This window comes from Sturnira hondurensis, unplaced genomic scaffold (assembly GCF_014824575.4).
Source record: "Sturnira hondurensis isolate 20B ecotype Veracruz unplaced genomic scaffold, ASM1482457v3 Scaffold0018728, whole genome shotgun sequence".
NCBI classification, from domain to species: Eukaryota; Metazoa; Chordata; class Mammalia; order Chiroptera; family Phyllostomidae; genus Sturnira; species Sturnira hondurensis.
The window spans coordinates 5826032-5852297 of NW_028091359.1; the positions used below are offsets into that span (position 1 = coordinate 5826032).

The following is a 26266-nucleotide window of genomic DNA, read 5'->3' on the forward strand; positions in this document are numbered from 1 at the left end:
AGAGTGGAAGTCAAAGTATTATGGAACAAACCCTGTTTTGGGTTTTTTTTTGTTGTTGCTTTTTGTTGAACAGTAAAGATTTACAGATCAGCAACCCTATTAGTGTGAAGGCAGGGTTTATTGGCGATACCTTCTCTTGGAAGAGAACAGGCTTTGCTGAGGTGGGGGAGAAAGGCAAGAGCATGGGTGACAAAAGCAAGGGTGGCAACAGCGTCAGGTCCTTTGTTCTCAGGACTTACATAGTTGGTGGGATGGGGGTGAGGAAGTCAGATATTGATTGAAAGGTGGTATCAGCTTTCCCGGGGAGTATGTGACTACCCAAACTTAGGTATGTGTGGGAGTCTGATAGCCCAAATCCTTATACTGCGCCAGGCCACATTTGTTTATTTTGTTATAAAACAGATGTGAGACAGGAGGCAGTTAATTAAAGTTGAGGCAGTTACCCGAAGTTATTTATGGGCTCTTTATGTAAGCATTAGGAACTCCCTGTAACACAGCTAGTGACCAGAGGTATGGAATTAATCAAAGTTTTATTTGCTTCTTTTTGGGGGCACTGTGGACCGCCTCCTCTTTCCCCTCCCATGCCTTGGAATGAATACACAGTTTCAAGGCTTTCTTTCCCAGACAGTGGAAAGGATACATAGAATTTCAACGGCTTCCCTCCTCCCATGCACCTGGCAATATTATCAGCCCCCTGGCAGGACTGCTGAGTTAGTGGGTGAGACAGGTCTCCCTCCTCCTGCCTGTCTTGGTTTACTATCTATCCTACCTAACAAAAAGAGGTCACACAAGGGATTTCACTCTCAGACTTGGCCTAGAACTTGAAAGCCTGCTGCTCCCCACTATAGCCTCTAAGCCACCCACGCCCCCTTTCACCCGCACTGCGCTATCTCTCTGACTGACATCCTGGTCAGCCAATGACCTTTGGGACAGAGAAAGAGCCTGCCCCGTGGAATTAAGCTGGACAAGTAATTGGGATGACAAACATTTGTACCAATAACGAAGAACTTTCAAAAGCTATAGGTACAATAGCCAATGAGGAGAAGGAGCTACCCTAAATGACGTGCCAGGCAGCCAACCATTGGCACCACTGTGGAGAACGCGTGGCTTCCGTTTGGAGAAGGGGCGGGCAGTATCTCAAACGGAAGGTGGTTGTTGTCCGAGCCCTAGCAGGTTTGAAAGTGGGGGTCGGGCCGAGGCTGTGGTTGTCTGTTGCCGAGGCCCCGCTTCCGGGCTAGGCTGTCCCTGCCGGCCCCGGCCCCGCCTCCCTTCGGACCCCTGGGTCCCAGGTCAGGCTACCCGGCCGACGCGCGCGCCCGTCCGCCTCAGTCCGCTGTTGACCCGGCCCACACTGCGGCCCCAAGGCAGCCACCATGTCCCTGCACGGCAAACGGAAGGAGATCTACAAGTATGAAGCGCCTTGGACCGTCTACGCCATGAACTGGAGCGTGCGGCCTGACAAGCGCTTTCGCCTGGCGCTGGGCAGCTTCGTCGAGGAGTACAACAACAAGGTGGGCCGGGCAGGGGCTCGGAACCCAGTTGACGGGAGCGGGCCCCTGGAGCGCCCTTTCCGGGCCGGAGCCCAGACCCAGGACCCTCCTGCGGACTTGTCTTAGTGCCACGGAGCGGTTCCTCTGAGTCTGGTCTTGAGCAGAGGGTTTCGCACTTTCAGTTAACCCCGGCACCATTCCTGTATAGTCAGGAGTGTAGTTACCCCGCACCCCCATTTTACTTATGGGGAAACTGAGGCACGATGTGTGCCTTGCCGAAGTCAGACAGCTATTTCGTGGCGGAAACAGATCTCAAACCCGAATTTACACCCCACCGCTACGCCATTTATCACTCCTGTCTCCCTCTCCTCCTGCCGCATTGCTCAGTTGAGGGCGGAGAAGGAGGAAGGAGAGAGTGATTGTGAAGGATAATGCTCGCGATTCAGTTGATGGTCACTCACTCCTGGCCATGCCGGATTTCTCTTATGGCTGTTTACCGCGCAGACTTCTCCTCCCCCTACTCCCAGCCCCAGGTACTGTTCATGGTTGCCCCAGTCCCTCTGCCAGGATTGGCATTGCTGCCTCCTGTCTGCCCTTTAAAAAGAGATCTCTTTTTGGAAATCTTGGCCTGTAGCCTTGATCCCGCCACTGTTTTCTGAATAGAGAAGGATGACACTTGTCTTGGCTTCTTTCATACTAACACAGATGTGTAACCGTGAATGGTAAGTATCCATCAATTCGAGAAGCCTTCGTAGAAGCACGGGTAGTAGGGGGAAGCTTTTAAATGTTGTGATTGTTAAGGATCAGAGCAATCGAAAGCCTTGACTAGTGTGTTGAAAGCACTCCTCCTGGACAGTCATGGTGCAGGGGGGAAAGGCCAGGCAGGCTCGGATTGGGTCCCGTCTGGTCCATTTGACTAGCACATGTCAGTCAGTCTTGTTATTTCTGACCCACAGGTTGTTGTAGGAAAGGTGAAGGTCCCATAAAAAAAAAACAAACAACATTTGAACATTGTAAGTTTGTTTGCACTTTTTTAGGAGCACAGCTCTTTCTCTAGAGTTAGGGCTTAACTTCTCTGGAATCCCCTTTGAGAAACTGATAAAAGTGAGGGACTCTAATTGCCCAGACATTGCATGTACACAATTTACAGACAAATACCATGGAGTGCACACTGATTGTCAAGTACACCCATTACCTGCAGAAACTGGAAAGTCCTGAGCAAGACATAACTTTATTTTTTCTCTAATTCCTCTTTCTTTCTTACGGCCATAGTGGACAGCAGAGCTGGGGAATGGAACCTCATGGTCCTGATTTGAAACCACGTTCATGAAATTAAGAGCACTAGAACTATTGTTTAAGGATACATGTTTTTTAAAAAAGTAAAATATGTCTTTTAAAGGGCTTGAGTCTCACAAGTAGATTTTTTCCCCCCTTTGCAAGGTCTCCCAGGGTTAACCTGCATAAGCAGTAAGTAGTTACATTTCTAAGAGAGGACTAACTGAGCCACAGTTAGGCTGCTGCTGGAGTCAGTGGCGTAATTGGTGTCAAACCTCAATTGCAGAAACTTTACCCCAAAGTTTGTCCTTTGATTTAGCAACTGTACGAGAGCTCTTTTGTGCCAGGCATACAGGCAGTATGGCCTTAGTAGTGTAGTGCAAACTGATAATCCCAGGAGTAACAGAATTAGCAGTTAACTATGTCTTAACTCACTCATGTGATGTAGGTGATCAGTGTCTTAAAGCTGTTGTGTCCCCACCTACCAGGGTTTTTGACTTGAGAGTGTGTGCGCACACACCGTGGACACCTTTGGCGATCTGAAGTCAGTGGACCTTTTTTCATAATTATGTTTTCAAATACATAAAGTACATAGGGTTGTGAAGGAAGCCAGTTATATTGAACTACAGTTATCAAGAACATTTTTAAAAAGTGATATTAGTAATATGTATACTTTTATATTAACTCATTAAATTGCATCATCGCTGTAATTATTACTGTGCTTTTGAAGTAGTGATGAAGCTTTAACAACATTTAAAGATGTTTAACAACTCTAATGTGATACAAAAAAAATCAGTGATTTATATTTGTGACAAAGACACAGAATGATGCCACTGTAACTGCCTCCATTTAAAATTGAAGAAAATGCTAAATTTCAACTACAGTTTAGTGAAAATATGAATGTAACTTTTTCGCTCAAGTTCATGGATCCCAAGGTAAGAAGTCCTGCTGTAGCGGATCTGTGGCTGGGGGCTGGTGGGTGGTACATCCCGCTTTAAAGCAGTGATGCTCAGGCCCAGTTTTGGAGAAAACTTGATGTGGAGGTGCCAGACTTCATAATTTTGCGAGGATTTAAAAATAATTGGTTGGGATTTTCAGACCTTTGGTCTCTGCTTGCCCTCAACAGTAGTTGCCAGCAGGACAAAATAAATGGACATAGCAAATTAAGGTTGATGAAAAGCCCAGAAATGGTCTTTTTTTACTGTGGAGATATTGACTGTCAGAAAACATGGTTATATTTTTTAAAGTTTGTATTCATGCATTCATGTTTTCCTATAGTAAAATTATTCCTAGTTCGATAGAATTAAATTTGTTAGAACTTCAAGAACGACTTAACTTTCAGGTGTTGCAACATCTAAATAAATCTGGAAATCATTACAGAGTAAAGAGCAGGAATCTGCCCCATTATTGGCCATTGTGTTCTCTGTTCCCGGTGGTTTTGCTGGGGGTGCAGCAGCCTGGGAGTCCTGCAGTGGTTCTCTGAGTTTTCTCGTCGGTGTGACAGCCCCCGAGGGGTGGGCACATTCCTGGGCTCCACCCCCAAAGGTAATAGACACTCAAGTCATTCAGACACAGGTGGTCCAGGTGGCACTCTAAGGATTTTACCCTGGAATTACCTTGGCATCTGCTGACCACAGGCGGGAACCTGATCTTTTTGTCCCTGTAAGTGCCCAGACATTGGTTCTGTCTTTTCATCCGATGAAAACAGCTCTGTTACCAGATAGCCAGCCTCCTTGAGGTCGCCTGGATTGAGATCTAAGGGCTGCCGTTTCCCAATTTTGTATGGCCTTGGGCAAGTTATCTTCTGTGCCTCAGTTTCCTCTCTGGAAATGGTAAGAAGTAAGATTAAATAAGCTAATGTATGTAATGGAACTCTGGCACTTAGCAGTCGATTTAGAAATGTTAACTACTATTTAATCAACATCATTATTGTACCCTTAATTGAAATATAATCAAAGAGAATTATATGGGTATTAGGTAAATTTGACTTCTGAATTTTCCAAAGAGGAGTCAGGACCTTGGGAGAGAAAGTTACCCTAAAAGGTCATAATGTTCATTCATTTGCTTTTTAAAAACTGGGGGGTGGGAGCAACGGCGACTAGGCGGGGGCAGTGCCGGGGGGGGGGGGGGGGGCACGGGGAAGGGTGGATGGTTCCCATGACTCCTTTCAACTAAACCCGTTCTGTGGTCTGGAAGACTATAAGTACTGTAATGTGCTAATTTAAGCCCCTTTTCTCTTGTTCCACCAGGCTTAGACACAGTGACTCTGATGTAAGAACTCTGGTCTTTCGTCTGAGTTTTTTTTTTTTTTTTAAGGTTTTATATATTTACCCTTTAGAAAGGGGAAGGAAGGGAGAGAAAGAGGGAGAGAAACATCAGTGTGTGGTTGCCTCCCACGCACCTGCTACTGCGGATCTGGTCCATACCCAGGCATGAGCCCTAGACTGGGAATCGAACCCTCAACCCTTTGATTCGCAGGCCTGCACTCAGCCATTGAGCCACACCAGCCAGGGCCTTTTGTCTGAGTTTTGACAATATCTGTGGTGTTTGAGCAGGTGATATTTCCTGTCTTATTATCGGAAAAGATAGGCAGCAGTTTGTGGCATGTTTCAGGGTCAATTTTGAATAGAATTGATAGGATGATGGGGATTTATTTTGCCCTAATTTTAACTTATGTGATTACTTGTGCTTTGATATTTAGCATCTAGGACACATTTTTGAGGTTGTGAGGAGTGAGACTATAGGTACCTGATGCTTTTTGAAAAATACTGGTAGTGAATCTGGGTAAGATTACTTTGTACTTGAAATACACAAAAGGTGAATGCTCACTTTGTCAACCTTTGTTGATTCCTCTGAGATTTTTTTAATGCAGAGTTACTTTATCTATTTGGTGAGTAATTATTTTGACTCTGCTGTGTTACTTTTTATCTCTCAGTATTTGTGGTAGCCCTTCAGGATCCTCATTTATTTGCTCATTAATTCAGCAAATATGTATTGAACACATACGTGCTTTAGGCACAGTGATGATACTTGCTAACCTGTAGCCTACATTAGCAGACATGAGATTGGCAATAAAGAAAATCGTTATGGTACACAAAAGTATTTTTGACAGATATTTAGACTTTTGGAAATTTTGCAGGGTTCCATCACCTCTGGCAAGACTGTCAGCAGGGGAATTGAAAAGATAAAAACTCTTCTGGTTTTAACTTCCTCCTTTCTTTTTTCTAGACAGTGAGAGGACTAATTCCTTCATAGGACGAACTGGATAAAAGTGCTTTTTGCCCTAACCTGGCTCACACAGACGCACTGGAGATGCTGTGATTTGAACTATGAATGAATCTGTGTTCTGTAGGTAGTTGGGCCTGCGTGAGGTGCCGGTGCCTAGTTGGCCAGCCTCCGTGCCAGGGACCGAAGGGGCGCTGTGTCAGAGTTCATCTGACTTTGAGAAGGTGGGGTCTCTGTGCAGGCACTGATCAGCAACAGTCAGGAACAGACTGGGAGGGAGGACAAATGGAAAAGCCCAAGAAAAGCTGCTTTATTCTCTCAGAAGTTGGCTTTAGCTTATTTTGGTCATATTAACAATTTTGGGAAAATATCCCACTGACTGGACTGGTATATTGATTTGGATAACTTGGAGGCGTAAAAAAATTACACATGTGCATATGTATCAACCTTCATGTCCTGGTACTGGCACTCTGTGTAGTGAATGGAATGCACAATTTTCTCCCTCAGGAAGCTTACACTAACAGGCTAGACATGACATCTTTTAATTTTTTAAAAATACAAGCTTTTTATGAGTAATAAATATAAGCATTATGAGTAATGTGAGCAGTAATTTATATTGTTATTCATTAAAGTAATAAAACTGAAAGTGAAGATGTGGTCATGGCTTCAAGGAGTAAGTATGTTATATTGCATATCTGCTCCTTAGAAGACATCTGACACAGTAAAATCCATAGTTTAAAAATAAATAAAAGTGATCATGTTTCACAGCTATTTCTTTTTAGGGGCATTTGTTTCACATGTCGTGGACAAAGTGTTGTGAAGCAACAGTTGCAGAAAAGAGTGGAGGTGAGAAATACAAGAATTTTAGCAGGAGGATAGGAAAGTAGGGAGAAAAAGGCCCAGGGGTTTCCTATGTGTTGGTAATAAGATGATTAAAATTTAGAGAATTTTTCCGTAATGTTCTGACAAGAAGTGAGGAAGGATGGCAGTATAATGAAGATGAAATGTGTGTAGGGAGATGCTGAGAAAGGGTATCTATGGCTGCAGTTTTAAACTCAGATGAGCAGTTTTCCAGATAGGATTTTGATGAGCAAAATCAACAATCTCTTGTTTGGGACAGTGAAAACAGGGTGCACCAGCTGCCAGCAGGAGGTTCCTCAGACCCTATTTGACACTTTGGGTGAGAGGGGAGCTAAGCTGTACAGGGAGACACAGAAGTACCATCTTCTCTAGAAGCGTTCGATGGGACCGCCTGAACAAGTGATTAAATTATGAGCAGCTTGGCAGCTCCTCATCCCTGAAAGCTGGGGAGATGCAAAAGCTTCACATGTTTCTGCTAACTTGGCACATGGCCATGACCTCTTTCCCACAGGAACCATCTTTACATCATTGAGGAAGAACTTGCCTCATTCAAAAGGAACCAGCACAGTAGCTATAGAAAGACACACTGTAAGAAGGGGCGGGGGGTGGGAAGCAAGTGGCAGGTAAAGTACCCACACTAGGAAAAATGTTTTTTACCTCAGTTGAAAATTAGTGGCCGGCCCTGCCACACAAAGTCAGAGAATTTAAGAAAATAAAGACCTCCAAGCAGAGATACAGATCTGGTAAAATAAGGCGCGGTGGCGGGAGAAAAACATCAGCAGGTGGAGCCCAGGAAAATAGTGGAAGCAAAACCAAAGATGGTCACAGAATTAAAAGAATAAAAATGGATACCAACTGCTGAAAATACAGTGAGGGATAGGGGAGACTGAGAAAATGAAGTGGAAGGGGAGACTGAGAAAATGAAGTGGAAATAATTAAAAAGAACATACTAGATACAGAAAATAGAGAAGATCTAACTTATATAATTGGTGTTCCTGAAGAAGACCAAAGAAATGAAACACAAAAACTCAAATATGCAGTTAAAGTGATAATAGAAATAAAGGTTTGAAGTAAAGAAAAATGGACACAGAACAGTTGGCAATAAAACATTTCCTAGGAAAGTTTTTATTGTTCACTTTAAAAGTGAATAAAGAATGTTTTGAACATCCAGGCAGAATAACCCAGTCCTCCTGAAGAGGGGAGGAGTTAGGCCAGCCACACTTGACAGAGGCTATTGTAGACTGCACTACTGTCAATACCTGGTAGGAGTGTGAGCTGCTTCACCCTCCTGAGGAAGTAAATCAGCATCTATTAAAATGTAAAATGCACATACCTTCTAATGCTCCTGGAACTCTGGCCTCCAGGAGTAATAAGAGCAGGACACAAACACATCAGATGTCCAAGGCATCAAATGTTTTGCGTCGCTTAAAAGAATGAGTTGGACCTGCATATTGACCCAAGTGATGCCCATTGTTTTGTTTAGTAAAAAATGAGATTTACAGCATTGGATATAATATCCCATTTTTTCCAGAAAGTTGAAAGAAAACTTCACCCTTGTGTGTAAATATGTTTGAGCATAAAGAAGCGTGCGGAAGCAACACACCGGGTCAATAATGTGGTACATTGGGAATGGGATGAGGGAGTTAGTAACGTATCTATGCTTTGATTTTATACAATGGTCATACACTTTATAATTCTCTTACAATCTGAAAGTACATGTAAAGAATAAACCTAATTGAAAGATCATTAAGATAGTTAAAACTTATGTCTGAGTAAGAAAATGTTAGAGAATATATAGTGGTGAGGGGTTCGGTGCAGGATTTGGTGTCTAAATTCTGCTACTCACCCACTTTCCCCTTTGGGCCTTTTTTAAAGGAAGTGATGTATAAATAATAATAGCCAAAGGGGAAATCTGGCTCCCCTCTATTTATAGTCGAAAAACTACCCCCAATAAAAACACTTAGGACACTGGTCGGGTAGCTCAGTTTGTTGGAGCATCATCCTGATACACCAAGGTTGTGAGTTCGATCCCTGGTCAGGGCACATACAAGAGTCAGCCATTGAATGTATAAGTGGGACAACAAATCGTTGGGGTATTTTTCCTCTTTCCCTTCTCTCTAAAATTAATTAAACATTTTTTTTAGAAACGAATAAAGTTATTGAAAAGAATACAAGACTTCACTGAAAACTTCAAAACTGCTGAGAGAAATTAAAGAGAGCTGAAATAAGTGGGGGATTGCTATGTTTAGGGGTTGGAAGACTCGATGTTTTTAGTGTAGCAGTTTTTCCCAAACTGATTTATAGATACAACACAATCCCAATCAGAATTTCAGCAGGTTTTTTGTAGGATTTGATAAGCTGATTCTAAAGTTTATAGAAAAAAGTAAATGTGTAGAATAGCAAAACCTTTCTGAAAAAGAACAACAAAGTTGGAGAACTCACACTGGTTTCAGGACTTCACCAGAAAGCTGTTCCCATCAAGACAATGTGGTACTGGTAGCTGGACAGGCATATAGACCAATGGGACGGAACAGAGAATCCAGAAATACATGCTAAAATACAACAGAGAGGCCAAGGAGAAAGTACAGTATTTTCAACAAATGATGCTGAGACAATTAGATGTTCATATGTAAAAAAGTGGACCTTGATTTATACTTTGCATTGTATAAAACAATTACAGTAACTTGAAATGGATTAGAGACCTAAATATAAAACTTAAAACTACAAAGCTGTTAGAAGAAAATATTTGTGACCTGGGATTGAGCAATGGTTTCTGAGCTAGGATACAAAAAACATGAGCTGTAAAAGAAATGATAAACTGATATCAAAATTTTAAATTTCAAAAAACATTGAAAGAAAATAATAGCCATAGTCTGAGAAGATACTTGCAAAACATACAACTAGGGACCTGATTATTGTGGCTTAGTGGATTGGGTACTGGCCTGAGAACTGAAGGGTCACTGGTTCAGTTCCTGGTCAGAGCACATGCCTGGGTTTCAAGCCAGGTCTCTAGTTGGGGGCGTGCGGGAGGCAACCAACAGATGTTCCTCTCCTTCCTTTTGCCCCTCTCTAAAACAAATAAATAAATGCAATCTTTAAAAACACACACATAACTAGGGACTTGTATTTAGAATATACAAAGAACTCTGAAAACTCAATAAATAAGAAAACAAGCAACCCGGTAAAAGCAGAAGTGAAACTATTCTGTATGATACCATACCGATGGTACACATTATACATTTGTTAGAACCTATAGAATGTATTACACAAAGACTGAACACTAACTCTGGACTTTGGGTTGTAGGTTCATCAGTTGTTAACAAACATACCAGTGGAGAAGACGGTGCGTGTGTGGGGGCAGTGGGTGTACGGGAACTCTGTACTTTCAGCCTGGTTTGTCTATGAATTTTTAAAAAATAAAGAATTTTTAAAGGGCAAAATATTTGAATGGACTTTACCAGAGAGTAAATACAGATGGCAGATACACGCATGAAAAGGTGCTAAGTATCATTAGTTGCTAAGGAAAGGCAAATAAAAATACTACTACTACACCTATTAGAATGACTTAAAAAGAAAAGCTGGCAATACCAAGTGCTGACAAGGATGTGGAGCATGTGGAACTCCCATGTAATGCTAGTGGGGGTGCAAAATGACAAAGCCATTTAGAAAACAGGTTGGGAGTTTGTTTTTAATAAAGGTAAACATTATGACCCAGCAATTTCATTCTTAGTTGTCTACCCAAGAAAAAAATGAAAGTTGCCCACCCCCCAAAAACCTCATACATAAATGTTTATATCAATATACATTAATGATCACAAACTAGAAATAACCCAAAAGTTTATCAACTGGATATAGTGATTCCATATAGTACCAATTATTCAGCAATAAAGACACTACTGATATGCACAACATGGATGAATCTCAAGAGTGGCTTGCTGGAAGCCAGTCACAAAAGACAACGCTGTTGGCTCCATTTATGTTTTATTTTTTTAAGAATTTTTAAAAATATTTTATTTATTTATTATTAGAGAGTGGGGAAAGAGGGAGAGAAACATCAGTGTTTGGCCGCCTCTTGCATGCCTCCTATTGGGGACCTGGCCTGCAACCCAGGCATGTGCCCTGACTAGGAATCGAACCAGCGACCCTTTGGTTTGCAGGTTGGCACTCAATCCACTGAGCCACACCAGCCAGGACAATGACTCCATTTATATGATATAGAAACAGCAGACCTATAATGGATCACAGGTTGCTTAGGACTAGGGATAGGGGATCGACTGCAGAGGAGCCCAAGAGAACTTTTTTGGGGTGATGTAAATGTTCTATATCAATTATTTGGAGAGGTTTACAAAATTATATACATTTGCAAATGTGTATATTCAAATCACTGAACTGTACACTTAAAGTAAGTGAAATTCTGTTGTATGCATCCGTACTTACATTTAAAAGAATAGGAAGATACTGGTATCTAAGACTGAAAGTGAGACAGTAAAAGAAATTCTATATTTTCTGTTGTATTCAGTCTTGTATGGTTAGTGCTTCTCATTATGGATCTCTAGCGAAAATTCCCCATCCTGTCTTCCAGTTGGTGGAATGAAGGTCATAAGTACACACCATGGCGTTTCCCACAGAGCCACAGTAAGAGTCAATATTGGCCCAAAATTGACTCTAAGGAAAAGTGACAAGAACCAGGGAACTTTCTCATCAATGATATCAACTTTTTTTTAAAGTTCTCCATTGCTCATTTCTCACACTTTTTTGCATAAACTTGTTACTAGCTTGAGGGGGTGAGGGTCGCTTTGTTGTATGGGACTGCATAGGGTCTAAATACCTACAGCCCTTTGAGACAGTGGAGTAACTGAAAACACTTTATCAGATGCTTCAGGGCTTCGGAGGAAGGTGTAACCTGCTGGGCAGATAATGCAGTTCTATGAGTCAAAAGTGCAGGATTTGGATCTGAAAACCTGTCGTCAAGTTTTGTCTCTGCCTCTGACCAGCTTTGCAGTGTTGACTGTAATCCAACCCTCCTAGTCTGGGTTTCCTCCTCTGAGCAATGGGATGGTTGGACTAGATTCCCTCTTTCTGTAGTCACTCTTGACTCTGCTGTACCTTGTCAGGACTTTTGTCACTGACAGCGTTCTGATGTATTTGACACTGTTCCAGAAAAAAAACATGTTTATATGGCTCAATTGTGTTGTTATAGGTTCAGCTTGTTGGTTTAGATGAAGAGAGTTCGGAGTTTATTTGCCGAAACACCTTTGATCACCCCTACCCCACCACAAAGCTCATGTGGATCCCTGACACAAAAGGCGTCTATCCAGACCTACTGGCAACAAGTGGCGACTATCTCCGAGTGTGGAGGGTAAGCAAGTGCTCGTGTCAGCTGCTGTTAGCAGCATGGAGTCGTGGAGACCAGACTGGGGCTGGAGGCAGTGAGTGCCGTCGCAGCCTGGGAGAAACAGATGCTTACGTGTCTGAAATGACCTGGTTTGGCTCAGCAGATTTCCTAGTAAACCTAGCCAAGATTCCTGGAAGTTGCGGCTGCTGGCTGCAGCCAGCCCTGGAAACCCGAGGCTCCGTTAACCTGATACAACCTTTGTGGGGGTGGTGATACTTGAGGCCTCTTATTCTGTTTATAGCCAAGATACTTTTGAGTAAATTAAACAAACTACGGGGCCACTGATTCTAGTGAAGTGTGCATGTGGATTATGGAGCTTCACCTCCCCCCTCAGCTGAGTTTAGCTTATCAGCAGTGAGATCTCCTAGCCTGGAGGTATAGTTCCCCAGCCGGGCAAGGTACCAAGATTCATTCTGAGTAGGGCAAGGTGAGAGGACCTCTCTAGAAAATTTTGGAAAACAGGGCTAGGCAGAGGAGAAAGCTTGGAAAGAAGTAGTATTCAGGGAGTTCCTCTGGGTTTTATTATTCTTTATGATAAAAATGCTCTGCTCCCTGCCACCCCCATGTCTTATATTTACTAAGATGTCATCTAAATAGGGCTTTAAAGATTTTTGGTGAAGATGAGACTGGTTGATTTTGTGTGTGTGTGTTTGTTTTTGTTTTAGGTTGGGGAGACGGAGACCAGGCTGGAATGTTTGCTAAACAATAACAAGAACTCAGATTTCTGTGCTCCTTTGACCTCCTTCGACTGGAATGAGGTGGATCCTTATCTTTTAGGTAAGGGAGTGAGGGAGGCTAATTCCAGTTTGAAGAAGCAAAGATAACATTTTCTCGGCTGTGACATTGGGCCAGTTCATAACCGGGGCCCGAGGTCCGTGCATCATCCTAGAATGGGGCCAGAGAGACTAGATGTGGAATGTGGTTATTAATTCCTTGCATGGAATTGAGCTTCCTGTGTGTGTATGGTTTGTCTCCAGTGAGAGTCTAAGGTCCTAGGGTAAGGATTGAACACTTGACTCTTTTGGGCTCTCCTGGTACCCTCCCTGCTCTAGGAAGTGTTTGTGGCATGTGATCTCTTGTGCTGAACAGGTGAATAGGCACAGAGAGAGAAGGCTGCCTGGGAACCTCACGCCCCTCAGCCACTGACACGCACTGGTTGTTTCCAGGTACCTCCAGCATCGATACGACTTGTACCATCTGGGGGCTGGAGACAGGGCAGGTGTTGGGGCGAGTGAATCTTGTGTCTGGCCATGTGAAGACCCAACTGATCGCCCATGATAAAGAGGTAATGATGCTGCCCCCTTCGGCTCTCTGTGCCTTCAGTGTTGTCAGGCTGTCCTCTCACTGTTTGGCAAACACTGCAGAAATCAATGCTAACATCATGTCTAAAGTGAAAATAGTAATGTGTCAAAACATGGAAAACAGCACTGTTGTGAAGGGGTGCGTTTTCTGACTGATAGAAACAACTTGTTGTACAGTCTGTTATTTTTCTTTTCATGCCAGGGATTGCTGTTTTTTAATAATGAACTCTGTTATAGACAAGCGTGGACCTGATGTGATTCAAAATTAATCTTAGAGTAGTACTTATCTTGAAATATATTTGCTTTCTGGGGAAAGGGGTAGTGGGAGGGAGGCAGGAAGAGGGAAATTTCCTGGAAGTTAAACCTAATTCATCGGTGTTTTCTTAACTTACTTTATGAAATTCTAGTGTGTTCACTTAATACTTAAAACTGTTTGGAATTGAATGTTGGTTTATCTTGATGGTGGTGTTTCTCCTGTGTGTATTATGAACCGCAGGAAGCTCTTTGGGATTGTGTTTTAATTAGAGCATTCTTATGAGTGATTTTTGGAAAATGGTCATAAATCTTTTCCTCCCAGAGCTGCTGCGCATTCCTAGAATTCTGATTTCCTGTGGGCAGTGTTTCCTTTCCTCTTGTACCTTACCCTGCACAGCGAAGAATACTGTTATATGTTCAGATGAAGAGGATGCCTTGACCTTAGGTCAGAAACTTGAGGCTGTCCACAGAATGGGAAGTTGGTGACCAGGTTATCCTTCTTAGTAAGGGGTTGTTCTTTGGCTTTCTGTGCTCCTAAGGGTAAGATCTGGTACGAGACTGCTGGGCTGGGCTGCTGCTGAACCAAGGGGCAAAGGAAGAGTTTGTCCTGCAGAGAGGACCAGTAAGGAGCTTCTGGAAACGCTCTTGACATCCGGTGGACCAGGTCACCACATTTTAGTTATGTGACAGTTTAGTTTGCTGTTCTCCGTTACGATCCAGTCCAGAAAACCAGAACTGCTCTAAGTGTGTAAACACAGATTTAATGCAGGGCATTGCTTACACAGTTGATGGTAAAGCCAAGTGGCCACACTGGCAACAGTGAGGCAATCAGGAGCAGCAGGAAGCGGCACTGCCTCTGGGCCAGAAGGGCCACGGAGGGAGCGAGGTTACTAGAGCCCAGCGGCTGAGTTTACCTGGCAGAAGCTGGAACCATGGAGGGGACGTGGCCATTGCCAGAGGTGCTTCAGGGGACAGAAAGAAAGGAGGAGAAATACATTTGTGTCTTCCTACCAGAGGAAATGGCCAGGGCCAGCAAACAGGCCCTAGACTGGCACCCTAGCCTGGAAGAAGTGAACCTGAGGACAGTTGCTCTGAGAGAGACAGTGATATCTCCCAGCACCCTTGGTTTTCTCAGCCAACCTCTCTCTCTCAAAGTACAGACTTGTTTGGGGGCTCTTGTTGTGCATGGTAGACTGGTGTAGAGGAGGGTAGCATACACGCGGGGTTGTCATCTTCCCTTGGATTCTCGGGAACTACACTGGTGGGGCTGCAATGAAGCAGTCAGAGAAAGCTGAGAGAGCTTTATGCACTCAGCCACACTGCCCGCGGCACCTTGTCGCTCAGTGGTGCTGCTGTGGTGTCCCTGATCTTGGGAGTTACTGAGAGCCGGCCCCAGGGTGTGCGCACATTGATAAACACATGCCTGCCCTCATGCAGCTGGACAGGGCTGGACAGAGCCTGGAGCTGCTGGGCCTCCCTGTGGTGAGCTGGCCAGTTCCCTTTGGAATCATTCCTCATTCCTACCAGAGGAAGAGGTATAATTTCTTCATAGAGAAAAAGGGAGGTTGTATAGAAACAGGTGCTCGTTTGGCAGTGTCCCTTAGTGGGCAGAACCTTAAGAAGGCTGGAGTCATGGCATTTAGTGAGAAATTCAGTCTTGTCTCTCCAGAAATTGGATGTTACTAACCTTGACCCCGGAAGATAGGTTTTGTTTTTCTTTCATTTGTTTTTCTTTTTCAGCCCCCCCCCCCCTTTGCTTGTCTGGTTCTGGCTTTGTCTGTCTGTCTCTGTCCTTTCTCTAAAGCTCTCAGTTGCCCTCTGCCTCTATTTTCTCATAGACAGCAGTGGTGATCAGTGTTTGCAGCAAGTAATAAATACAGAAAACAATGATTCAAAACAAATTGATTCACTTATGAATGCAGACCAACTAGGAGAAGAAACAGCATGTCCTAGAACAAGAGAGTGATATTAAACCACTTTGTGAATATTAGGAACACCTCACATTATTTAAAACTGCTGTTACTTCTTGCAAATGGGTCTCAGGTCCAGGTTTCACAGCAGAAGCAGCTTGGCTGTTAAGTGTCCACAGGAGGGCTGTTGCCACCTCTCTAATTGATGATCTTGACCTTAGTGTGGTCACGGATCTGCCTCTTACTGCACACAGATGAAAGCTACCAAGACCCAGGAAATAAATGTCTCGATCTTGGGTCATGGTAGCAGAATACTTGGTCGGCGAACTTCTGCCGTGTTGGTCAGCAGGGTATGTACTCCTTGTTCTGCCGCAGGGTTGGAGGCAGAACCCTTGGAAAGCACATGTGGGGAGAAGCCGCCTGGTGTCCATAGCAGAATGATCTTCACTTTTTGGGAAGTCACTGATGTTAGAGTTTTTGAGTTCCAGACTGGCAGACACTGTTTGGCTTTATTGAATTCCTCCTGTGTTGTGAACAGGGGTTTAGATGAACTAGGGATAACAGATTTCCCTGGTATGGGAGAAGGAGGTAATGGTTTGGAATCTGACTGAACTGTCTTATTCACCAACAGGTCTATGATATCGCGTTTAGCCGGGCTGGGGGTGGCAGGGACATGTTTGCCTCTGTGGGTGCTGATGGCTCGGTGCGGATGTTTGACCTCCGCCATCTGGAACACAGCACCATCATTTATGAAGACCCACAGCATCACCCCCTGCTTCGCCTCTGCTGGAACAAGCAGGACCCCAACTACCTGGCCACCATGGCCATGGATGGAATGGAGGTGAGCACCCTGCTTCAGGATAGCGTAGGCCCTGCCACCTAATTCAGGTACTACTTCATATATCAAGAACATTGGTTCTCAGATGGTAGCAGTTTTCTCCTGGTGGATTTTTTAAATGTCTGGAGACAGTTTTGATTATCCCAGCTCAGCAGGAGTGGGGCAGTGCCACTGGCATCTGGTGGGCAGAGGCCAGGGATACTGCTAAACCTCCTGCAGTGCGCAGGACAGGGCCCCACCACAGATACTATCCAACCCCAAATGTCGGGAATGCTGAGACTGAAAAAACCTGATCTAGAACAAGCACAATGTGTTAAGAACTTTTAATACTCGAAGAGTTGAAGTTGATATCAAGAAAGGCAATATATGAAAAGTAAACCAAATCATATGTGTTCACGGTGCTGAGTAAAGAAACAGTCAGTTTCCCCCTTCTGTAGTCAGGACAGATTCTTCTAGCTCTAGCAAACAAACATGGAAACAGCAGCTCTACCCTGTTACTTGATAAAAGCAGTAAGTTGTGGGTAGAGACGATGCAGTGATTAACTTTCTTTTGTGGGGCAAGTCCCTCAGACTCCTTACATTCCAGATTCTGCTTTGGGGGCAGAGAGTGCTGAGCGGGCACGGAAACTCAGCATGTGCACCTAAGGGGACTTGGTGCAGTATCCAAATTCAAGTTACCTGCTGCTGGATCTTCCCTTCCTTAGCAGTCTGAAGACCCTGTATTGCTTTAGATACAGACTGTAAACTACCTGTGTCTTCTTTGTTTTCTTTTCCCTCAATCCAGTGGCTACTTTTGAAACCTTATGTATCTAAAAATCTTCAAATCCACAAATGAAGAAGATACGCTTTAAAAAAATGTTTTTCACTCTGGCTGGTGTGACTCGGTGGAGTGAGTGCCAGCCTGCAAACCAAAGGGTGCCCGGTTCAATTCCCAGTCAGGGCACATGCCTGGGTTGCACGCCAGGTCTCCAGTAGAAGGCGCATAGAGGCAACCACACATTGATGTGTCTCTGCCTCTCACTCCCTTCCCCTCTGTCTAAAAATTAAGTAAATAAATATTTTTCTCTTGGGTAGTGCCTTTGTTTGTTCTTTCTGTCACACTCTGAAGTTCCTGAGCCTTTTACTTGTTATTTCTACAGGTAGTGATTCTGGATGTCCGAGTTCCATGCACACCTGTCGCAAGATTAAACAACCACCGAGCATGTGTTAATGGTATTGCGTGGGCCCCACATTCATCTTGCCACATCTGCACTGCAGGTAATCATGGTGGGGGAGGGGCCACCTGGGGAGGGAGAGGTGAGAAAATCTTTTTCTTCTTAGAATTGTAATCTTACTATTTTTCCAAGGATAGTTTGAAAGATTTGCACAAAGTAACTCAATTAAGAGCTTCCCCACACTTGTGAAACTGAAGCAGTCCAATTTTCCAAATGCTCTTGTACTCTCAGTGAGATCAGAGCATCTTCTGTTTACTATTTACATCATGTATCAGTTACAGGCTTATGTCTCCTACTGTTCCCCACTGCCCTCCCGAAATCTAGATTGACACAGAGAACTCGGATCCAGGAATGTGGGCAGTCTGCCTTAGACACAACAGAGTCATGGGAATGCCGTGACAGGCATCTCCCTTGGGAGATGTAAAGAACCTACAGGGAGCTCTGGATTCATTGAAGGGCTCTGCGTGGCCTGGCTTGGTCAGTGGTGTGTGACTTGTAGTTTTCATTTCTCCGTTTGCCAGACCGAAAAGAGAACTTCTTAGAAATAGGCTAGTTATCAGTGTGCTTTTATTTTAGAAATAATATAATTCTCTTATTAAAAATTAAAACACTACAGAGGCATATAAGATAGTGAATATCTTTTCTCTTTCCTATCCCATTTCCACCTCAGTTGTACGCTTCATGGGTGACCTCTAACAACAGTTTGTGTGTCTCCTTCCAGACCTTTCTGTGTGGATATATGCAGATGCATAGTCTCCCCCCCTCCATACAAATACCTGTCCCTTCGTTATGCACAGATGGGATTTCACTCTAGCCCCATAGTGTTTTGCTCCTTATCTTTGTCAGTGTCTAGGGTTTCCTTCTCACATATGAGTATTCTTCTTGCTAATCAATACTGTCCTCATTTCCATGTTCATTGTGGAACCAAAGGAGCAGTGTAGTAGTTAGGGGGTTTTCTGCCATTTTAGCATTAATTTGAAAGGTTGATGAAGCTTTTGCTGTGTTGGGCATTTGCTCATGCCTGTATGTCTCATGGAGGGGCAGTTAGGGCCCTGCCACCTTCCTCTGTATCTTACTCAGCTTGTGGTCTGACTTCTTCATTACTGCCCTGTTTTTTTTTTTACCCAAGGGTGTGGATAGAAAGGGGTGGGTGAAGGGAAAAATAAAGGTGTAGTCCATTGTTAATGGGGAACAGGAATGTTCCCCCCAGTAGAAGTCCATCATCTGCTCCTGTGGCTGCCTTTTTTTTTTAAGAGAGAAAGGGGAAGGGAGAGAGAGAATCATCAATGTGTCATTGCTTCTCATGTACCCCATACTGGGGACCTGGCCTGCAACCCAGGCATGTGCTCTAACTGGGAATCAGACCAGCGACCCTTTGGTTTGCAGGCCAACACTCAGCCCCCTGAGCCACACCCCCCAGGGCATCCTGCTGCTGCCTTTGCCAGGCTCGCTGCTGTTGTGTGGATTGCACCTGTCTTGAGTCCTTTCAGTGGAAGGAGGTGCTGCTGAAGAGTGTGCTTAGTTGAGCATTGAGGAAACGGTACTTAGTGCTTTAGAGGTGCTGAGTGTTTAAAACAGTTCCCCAGATCTCTTGATAGATTGTCACCAGAAGGGCATCTCACACCTTGCCTGGGTTACACAGCCGTGGCAGGAGGCCTGTTAGGGTTTAGTTTATTCAGATCCCCTGTGTATCAGAGACAGGCTTTCCCAACAGGATGGGCTGATGGGATTATGAGACACTGTGGTAGTGAAGGTCCTTGCTTTTCTTTTTCTTCTCTTAGATTAAGAACTCACTATTTTGATTATAAAAGTAACATGATCCCATTGCAGGTCACTTTAGAACTGGAAAAAAGTAAACCTAACCAACAACCTTGCCATCCTAATAGCACCACTGTTTTCGTTGTGATATTATTTCCTTCTAGTCGTCTTTCAAGTGCTTTTATATTTGTTTAAGGTGGCCACCTTCTTCTTGGGCCTTTTATTGGGGAAATTGTATTTATTTTAACTATTTTTATTTTTATTTTTACTCTAAAATATTTACTTATTTGAGAGGGAAGGGAGGGAGAAAAAGAAGATGAGAACCATCGATGTGTGAGAGAAACATCGGCTACCCTTTGGCTCCCCTTTGCATCTTGACCAGGGACTGAACCTGCAGCCCAACCATGTGCCCCAACCTGGAATCCTTCGCGTTGCCAGAGGGCCCCCAACCAAGTCACACAGTCAGGGTTGTTATTTATTTATCAATAAGTTTACACCCTGAGGGACACAGCGTTGCACAGCTTCTGTGTCCAGTGGCCTTGGCAGGAATGTTGCTGTGGAATTTAGCATGGGCCGTGCCACTGTTTGTGTGAGCACGAGTTCCCTTTCCCCAGAATGCTCTGGTTTTGTTCGGTTTACCATCAGGAGTCACTGTGTTCATTGCTCTGTACACATAAGCACATCTCTTGCCTACATAGAATTCAGTTTCATCTCAAGCATCAACACCTTCAATTTTAGGAAGAGCTGTGTGCTCCCTCTGGTTCCGGAGACTCTGTTTATAGCCAGCAAAAATGACCTTGGACCTGAGCCTTCCAGATGTATATGTCCTTATAGAAGTCTGATTCCAAGCAGGCTCCACAGGCTCCCAGATGGTGAAGAAGTGGGAAATTGTTTTTAATAGCACATGTCCACGCAGTACTTCATCTCATTATCTGTTTAACACCTCATTTAACTGTAGATGTCCATAAAAAGGGGGGGGGAGTTTCTTTAAATTGAATCATCAGAGAAGGATCTTTAATCACTCAAGTACTTTGAGTGGCTGAAAATGACATGTTTTGGGATAATTTTTATCTCATCCCATCCTCCTTTCCTGGTGCCTGCTCAGCTAAGATGAGAGGTGCCCACCAACTCCCATTCTGGCTCTCCAGCTCTGGGGCATTGAGTACAGGCCTGGGACAGTCAGAGGTTCACTTTGAGTCTGCTCTGCCACTCACTGGCTGCAGAGCTCTGTGGTTTGGGGAAAGCCCCTTAATAGTTCTGAATCTCAGTTTCCTCATCTGTAAAACAGGCTTAAAATAAAATCTTCCTCACTGGGCTTTTGGTGAACAGGTGTTTCATCAACTCTGATGACCACCACTACCAAATGCAGGGATGGTTATCTTCTTTGCTTGAGGTGTGACCTGGCTTTCTTGCTTTCTGTGTCCCTAGCGGATGACCATCAGGCTCTCATCTGGGACATCCAGCAAATGCCCCGGGCCATCGAGGACCCTATCCTGGCCTACACAGCCGAGGGAGAGATCAACAATGTGCAGTGGGCATCGACTCAGCCCGACTGGATTGCCATCTGCTACAATAACTGCCTGGAGATACTCAGAGTGTAGTGTGGAGGCGCCACGCCCATGAGGCCGGGGCTTGTGTATTTCCTGCCTCTGCCCCACCCCAAAGTAAGAAGAAACATGTTTCCAGTGGCCAGTGTGTCTTTCATTGCTTTGCACCTACTATGACCAGAAACTGCTCTAGATGTTCCTGGCCAGTCACCCTATCACTCTGCGCCCGACTCGGCGCTGTGTGATGCCTCTTCAGCCCAGGGCTGAGTTTTAAGATTTTTCTCTCCTTTTCTCTTCTTCTTTGGTTCCTCAATTAAAAATTTCTGTATATTTGTTTGTCAGCCATTGTGTTAATGAGCATTACCGGCACTGGGTGTGTTTGTATTCATCTGCCCCAGATGTCTGTCTGTCTGTTGCCCAAGGCAGCGCTCTGTGTCCGTGTCCATGTTAGCACTTAAGTGGGAACAAATAACCAATTTGAAGTTGTCTTTCCTCCTCCTATCTATGTCTGTAACAAATTTCAACTTTGTATATTTTTTATCTATCAGGCTAATTTTTTTATGAAAAGAATTTTACTCTCTGGCTTCTTCCTTTGTTTCGTAGTCCTTCCCATTAGCACCTTCCTCTTTTCCCTCAGTGTCTGGACCTGGCACTGGGCCCTTGCCCCTGTGAGCAGTTTGCCTTCTTGAATCACTGCCTGAGCAGAATGGACCTGTCTGGGAGTCCCACACTGCCCTGGTGCTCTGAAGTCGGCCAGCTCTCACACCTTTTCTCAGCCTGGCTCTTCTCAAGGGCATTCTGGGCTCCAAATCAGATGTGTGAAGCCTGCCGTTACTGCCTGCAGTACCTCTGTCCAACCCCCCAGGAGCCTCCTGAGAGTGTGCCTCAGCTGAGGTGGCTGGTTGGGGACTTGAGGAAATGGGTTCAGGAAAGCTGAGCCTAGAGCACGTTTCTAGTATATAGTTTCAGAATCTGTTTTTCCCTCCAGATAAAAGCCCCAGACATTCTCTTTCGTATCTTGAACGATAGGCAAGAATAGCGCATAAGCTGAATTTCAGTATCTGTTTAGTTTACTGAGACTGGTGGTCTGTCAGCCACTCTTTGGATTGAGTGTCCTGAGGTAAGATCCCGCTTGAGAGGCACACAGCCTGTCTGTCTTACCCCGAGAAAAGTCTCCTTCAGAGTGTGGGGAGATGTCACCCCTTGTAAGGGAGGGATTGATCGGCCACCATGATTTCAGGCCATCATACAAATAGATAGTTACAAAAAGAATCAGAGACCCCGGGGTCAGCCAGTTGACAGCTCTGCGCACCCCTGTCAACTGCCCTGCCTCCAGGTTAGTTTCCAAGCGGTATTGGACTTGGAGGCCACAGGTGTCTGTTTCTGTTACGTGAGTAAGTTCCATGGAGGGGGCTTGTGTGTGGCTCTGGTTGTAGGCTGAGTTTAGGACACACTCAGAGTCTGGGCAGGAGTCTGCCTGGTTTGTCGTGCTCTGCCAAGTGGCGGAAGATTTCTGAGACCCTGGGAGGGTAGCAGGCTTTCGGTCTGATGGTTTTGTCCATGGAGGCTCTGTCCTGCTTTGTCATTCTGAGACCTGTGAGAGCTTTTCTGTTGTCTTCCTTTTCAGAAGCAGATGTATTTGTATCCTCAAAGTCATGGCTCTGTACTTTACTACCCAGGGGCTTGTCCCAAAGTAAAAAGCTCTTTTTTATTTCCCATTCTACCGTTTTACTTTTTTATGCTAGTTTTGGGGCTCTGGCTGGTCACTTGCTAGAGGTTTACTCCCCTGCTCTTACCACCAGACCTGCAGTGTGTCGTGTGGAGATGCAGAGTGCGTGGTTCTTGGTCAGAACCCTCCTCTGCTTATCATTGTGTTGGATGGTTCCAGGGTCCTTCTCCCAAAAGTAGCCTGCTCTAGGAGGCCATCAGTTCCCTCCTGTGGAAAAGGGTCTGAAATGGAGGTTAGGGTGATAGAGGGACCTGGTCCTGCTTCGCAGGGCTTAAGTATACTGAGTTCTGATTTAAGGTTCCTTTCCCAGTCTGCATTTAAACCTGGTCTGAATGGAGAGAAGATTTGTCAACTAGAACTTGAAAACAACCTGGAGAAAAAGTTAGTTAATAGAAATTAGAATATACTTGGTTAAAGTTACTGTTTATTCACCTCCAACTTTTGCTTTTTTTCCCTTCCCTGTGGACCCCCAGCCCGTCACCGCCCTTAGGCCCTGCAGTGCAGTCCTCCGCCTCACCCCCGGCTCCCTGCGCTGGCACACGTTCGCCGATGTCGGGACGCTGGCATTTGGAAGTCCCAGTTCCTACCCTCTCTTTCTGCCACAGGCCAAACGGCCTCATGTTTAAGGAGGGGATTTCTGTAGTCTTGAGATTTAGAAAGCGTCTTAGCCAGCCATGTTCCAGGATGCACAGATCTGTTGTAGTTTCAAAAGCAAGTGTCTATTTAATTTGTTTAGATTTCCAGATTGACAGCCAGAGAGCATGGGTGGGAGGGTCTGCATCTGCCCTCCTGCAGTGCGAGCAGGGCAGCTGCCAAGTTGCCACTGGACGGGCCATGGTGGCACCTCCGTGCTCTGGCTCTGACAGCCCTTTGGCTTGTTCTTGGCCCCTGAGCTGAAGCTACCCTTTGGTTTTTCTTGTCTGCCCTGAGGGGAAGTGGGGGAAGGTTCGGAATAAATTTGGCCTCAGGTTCCACATCAGAGAGCTGGTGAATGGGTACAGTCCTTCCAGCGCTTGCGTGTTGACTCTCAGGAGGGTTGGAACCCTCTCCTTCTGGGGAGGAATCTGGCTGCGAGGGGAGGACTTGAAGAGAGAAGATATTTATAACTAGGTGAGAATTTCTTATCCGAAACAGGATCTGCTCTCAGAGAAGTGGTCAGGTTTGGGGAAGAAACAAAAAATTGAGATTTCTACAAGGTTTTGACAAAAGTTATGGCTTTAGGAGATTTAGGATGTGGGAGAAAATCAATGGTAAGTGTTGCTTTAGATCAAAGGAGAAAATAGAGGGCAGCAATGGCCTGAGGTGGGGAAGTATTCAGACTCTCTGCTGTGTGGCCTGGGTGTCAGGGACCATTCATCGGCCGTCTCCAATGCTGGGTAACTGTGGGGACATGGTGACAGCTCAGGGCAGAGGAGTCCCTCCCTGCAGTGATGCAGCCGTGCTTGATGTTTGGTGGTAGAAATCTTCGGGTCTCTGGAGTCTAGTGATAGTCCCAGACCGTGGCTCTTCTTGGCTGTAGGTTCATAGAGCTGAAGAAGCAGAGGTTGTAAAGTCACTCTGACTTGGCTCTACCTTTCTCCTTTCTCTTCCTCTTTTCTTCCTTTTCTCTTCCATCTTCCTTTCCACTGTAGAACTTTCTCCCTGCTGCACCCTAGGCCTTGAATTCCTAGGTTATAAGAATAGGTAGGGGCTACAAGGTTTTCCAAACATAGAAAGGCCAGCCCAAGACCATGTGTCCCCCTCCCCAGTTTGAGAACATGGTAGTTCCTTCAACTGCCTGGCTTGGGGAAGGGGAAGCCGTTGAAGTAGAAGTCTCAGAGCAGACCCTCCCCTTTACTCTCTGCACTCCAGGATGAGGAAGGAGAGATATGCTTGGCACTGTGTTTGGTTTTTTACCTGGGAGGAAAGCTGAACTGAACAGTCACTGTGAACTTGGGGCCAGGCTCTCTAAGGATCATCCTTTCTATACTGGCTGAACTAGCTACTGAGAAAGTCTCATGTTGCAGAGCCTTGCCCACCTCCCACACCTGCACCCTCTTCACCCACAGTGGGCATTGCTGCTAATGATCAAAGGCAAATATATGGGCTGGGTCCTCCCAGGCTACTTTCTGCATATTATGTTTTAAATATAGGACATGCAGGTGCCTTTCCAAAGAGGCTTGGGCTGGTTTATCAAACCAGAAACAAATAAGCTAATGAAAGTATGAACTCAAGAAGAAAGATGTTGGCAGTCTGTGTAACAGCTGGAAAACTTGTAAGTGCCCACCTTTGGGACAAGTGAGTGAATATGAATTTGTGGTATCTGCTATTTAAAAGAAAAGTTGTCACCTTGGGTTGATTGTGGTGTACAGTGTGTTATGACTTGTTGAGCTAAAGCTTTGACTTGCTTCTTGAGTCAAGTATGAATCATTTGCTTTGGTTCCTGTGTATTTTATGAATCCCTCTGTCAGTGACTTTCCACCCCTCCTCCCCTAGTGTGAATTTGTAGCATGATTGTACAAACCTCTATGTAGAAAATGGAGATTTCTTGTTCTCTGAAATGTTAAGCTCTAGCCAATCAATCTCTGTCCCCTTTAGCCTAGCGTGTCTGAACTTACTTTCCTGTTATATATTTAAACTTTTCCTCTATAGCATAGGTTTTGTAGCATCCTTTGGTCAGGTGACAAGGAAGCTGCCCCTTGCAGAACTGTACTGTAATCGTTTTTTTAAAGATATTATTTTCACAGGACTGATTGTACACAGGGCTTTTAATAAAATTTTAACACTGTGCTGTGAAACCACGATGGTAAATCCCCATTGAAGGCTATTTCAAAGGCACCTGAAAGTGGAGTGTTATGTCTATGATTTTATTTCTTGCTTAATTAGGTATATTAAACCTAATTTTCATCCTTTCATTCTGTTTCAGCCTCCTGTATAAGACCATATTTTCTGTCCATCATACTTTGTAATAAAACTTGAACATGTGTAGGTTGACTGAATTTCTTCTTGTGATGAATTCAGTTTTTCCCATTCTGCCACTATGGTCATGTTTTGGAGACACTGGCTGGGGGATTAGACTCTACCCCAGCTCATCACTATCTGACAGCCTGACTCACCGCCTTTATCAAAACACACAGCACCTACTCCATGCCAGGGGCCATGACCCTCAAGTTGTTCGCAGCCTACCAGAGGAGACACCCACAGACAAATACTGTCAGTGTTGTGCAATAACAGGTGTGTTCAGTCTCACTGGTAGTCCTGAGGAGTTGGTGATCACCTGCGACCAGGTGGGAGCCAGAGAGGATCAGGGTAAACTTCACAAGACAGATACTTGAACTTGGTTTTGAAGGTAAGTAGATGTTCTCTGGGAATAGGGAAAGGTGTCTAAGGCAGAGAAAATATCCAAGTACCAATCTATAAATGCAAGAAAGAGTGTGGTCATATTCAGAGAAGTACAAGTTGATGTGGGGTTTTCTATGGACACTGGTA

At 44.7% G+C, this 26266-nt stretch overlaps 1 protein-coding gene across 1 annotated transcript; it reads left to right on the forward strand.

Annotated features, from left to right (window-relative positions):
* Window positions 1-1131: 1131 nt before the first annotated feature.
* On the forward strand, window positions 1132-25762 carry DCAF7 (DDB1 and CUL4 associated factor 7). Its single transcript, XM_037070375.1, has 7 exons — window positions 1132-1511; window positions 12052-12210; window positions 12912-13023; window positions 13413-13531; window positions 16344-16553; window positions 17690-17807; window positions 20951-25762. Exons 1-7 carry the CDS (start codon window positions 1374-1376, stop codon window positions 21121-21123), a joined length of 1029 nt encoding a protein of 342 aa, XP_036926270.1. The 5' UTR covers window positions 1132-1373; the 3' UTR covers window positions 21124-25762.
* The last annotated feature ends 504 nt before the right edge of the window (window positions 25763-26266 follow it).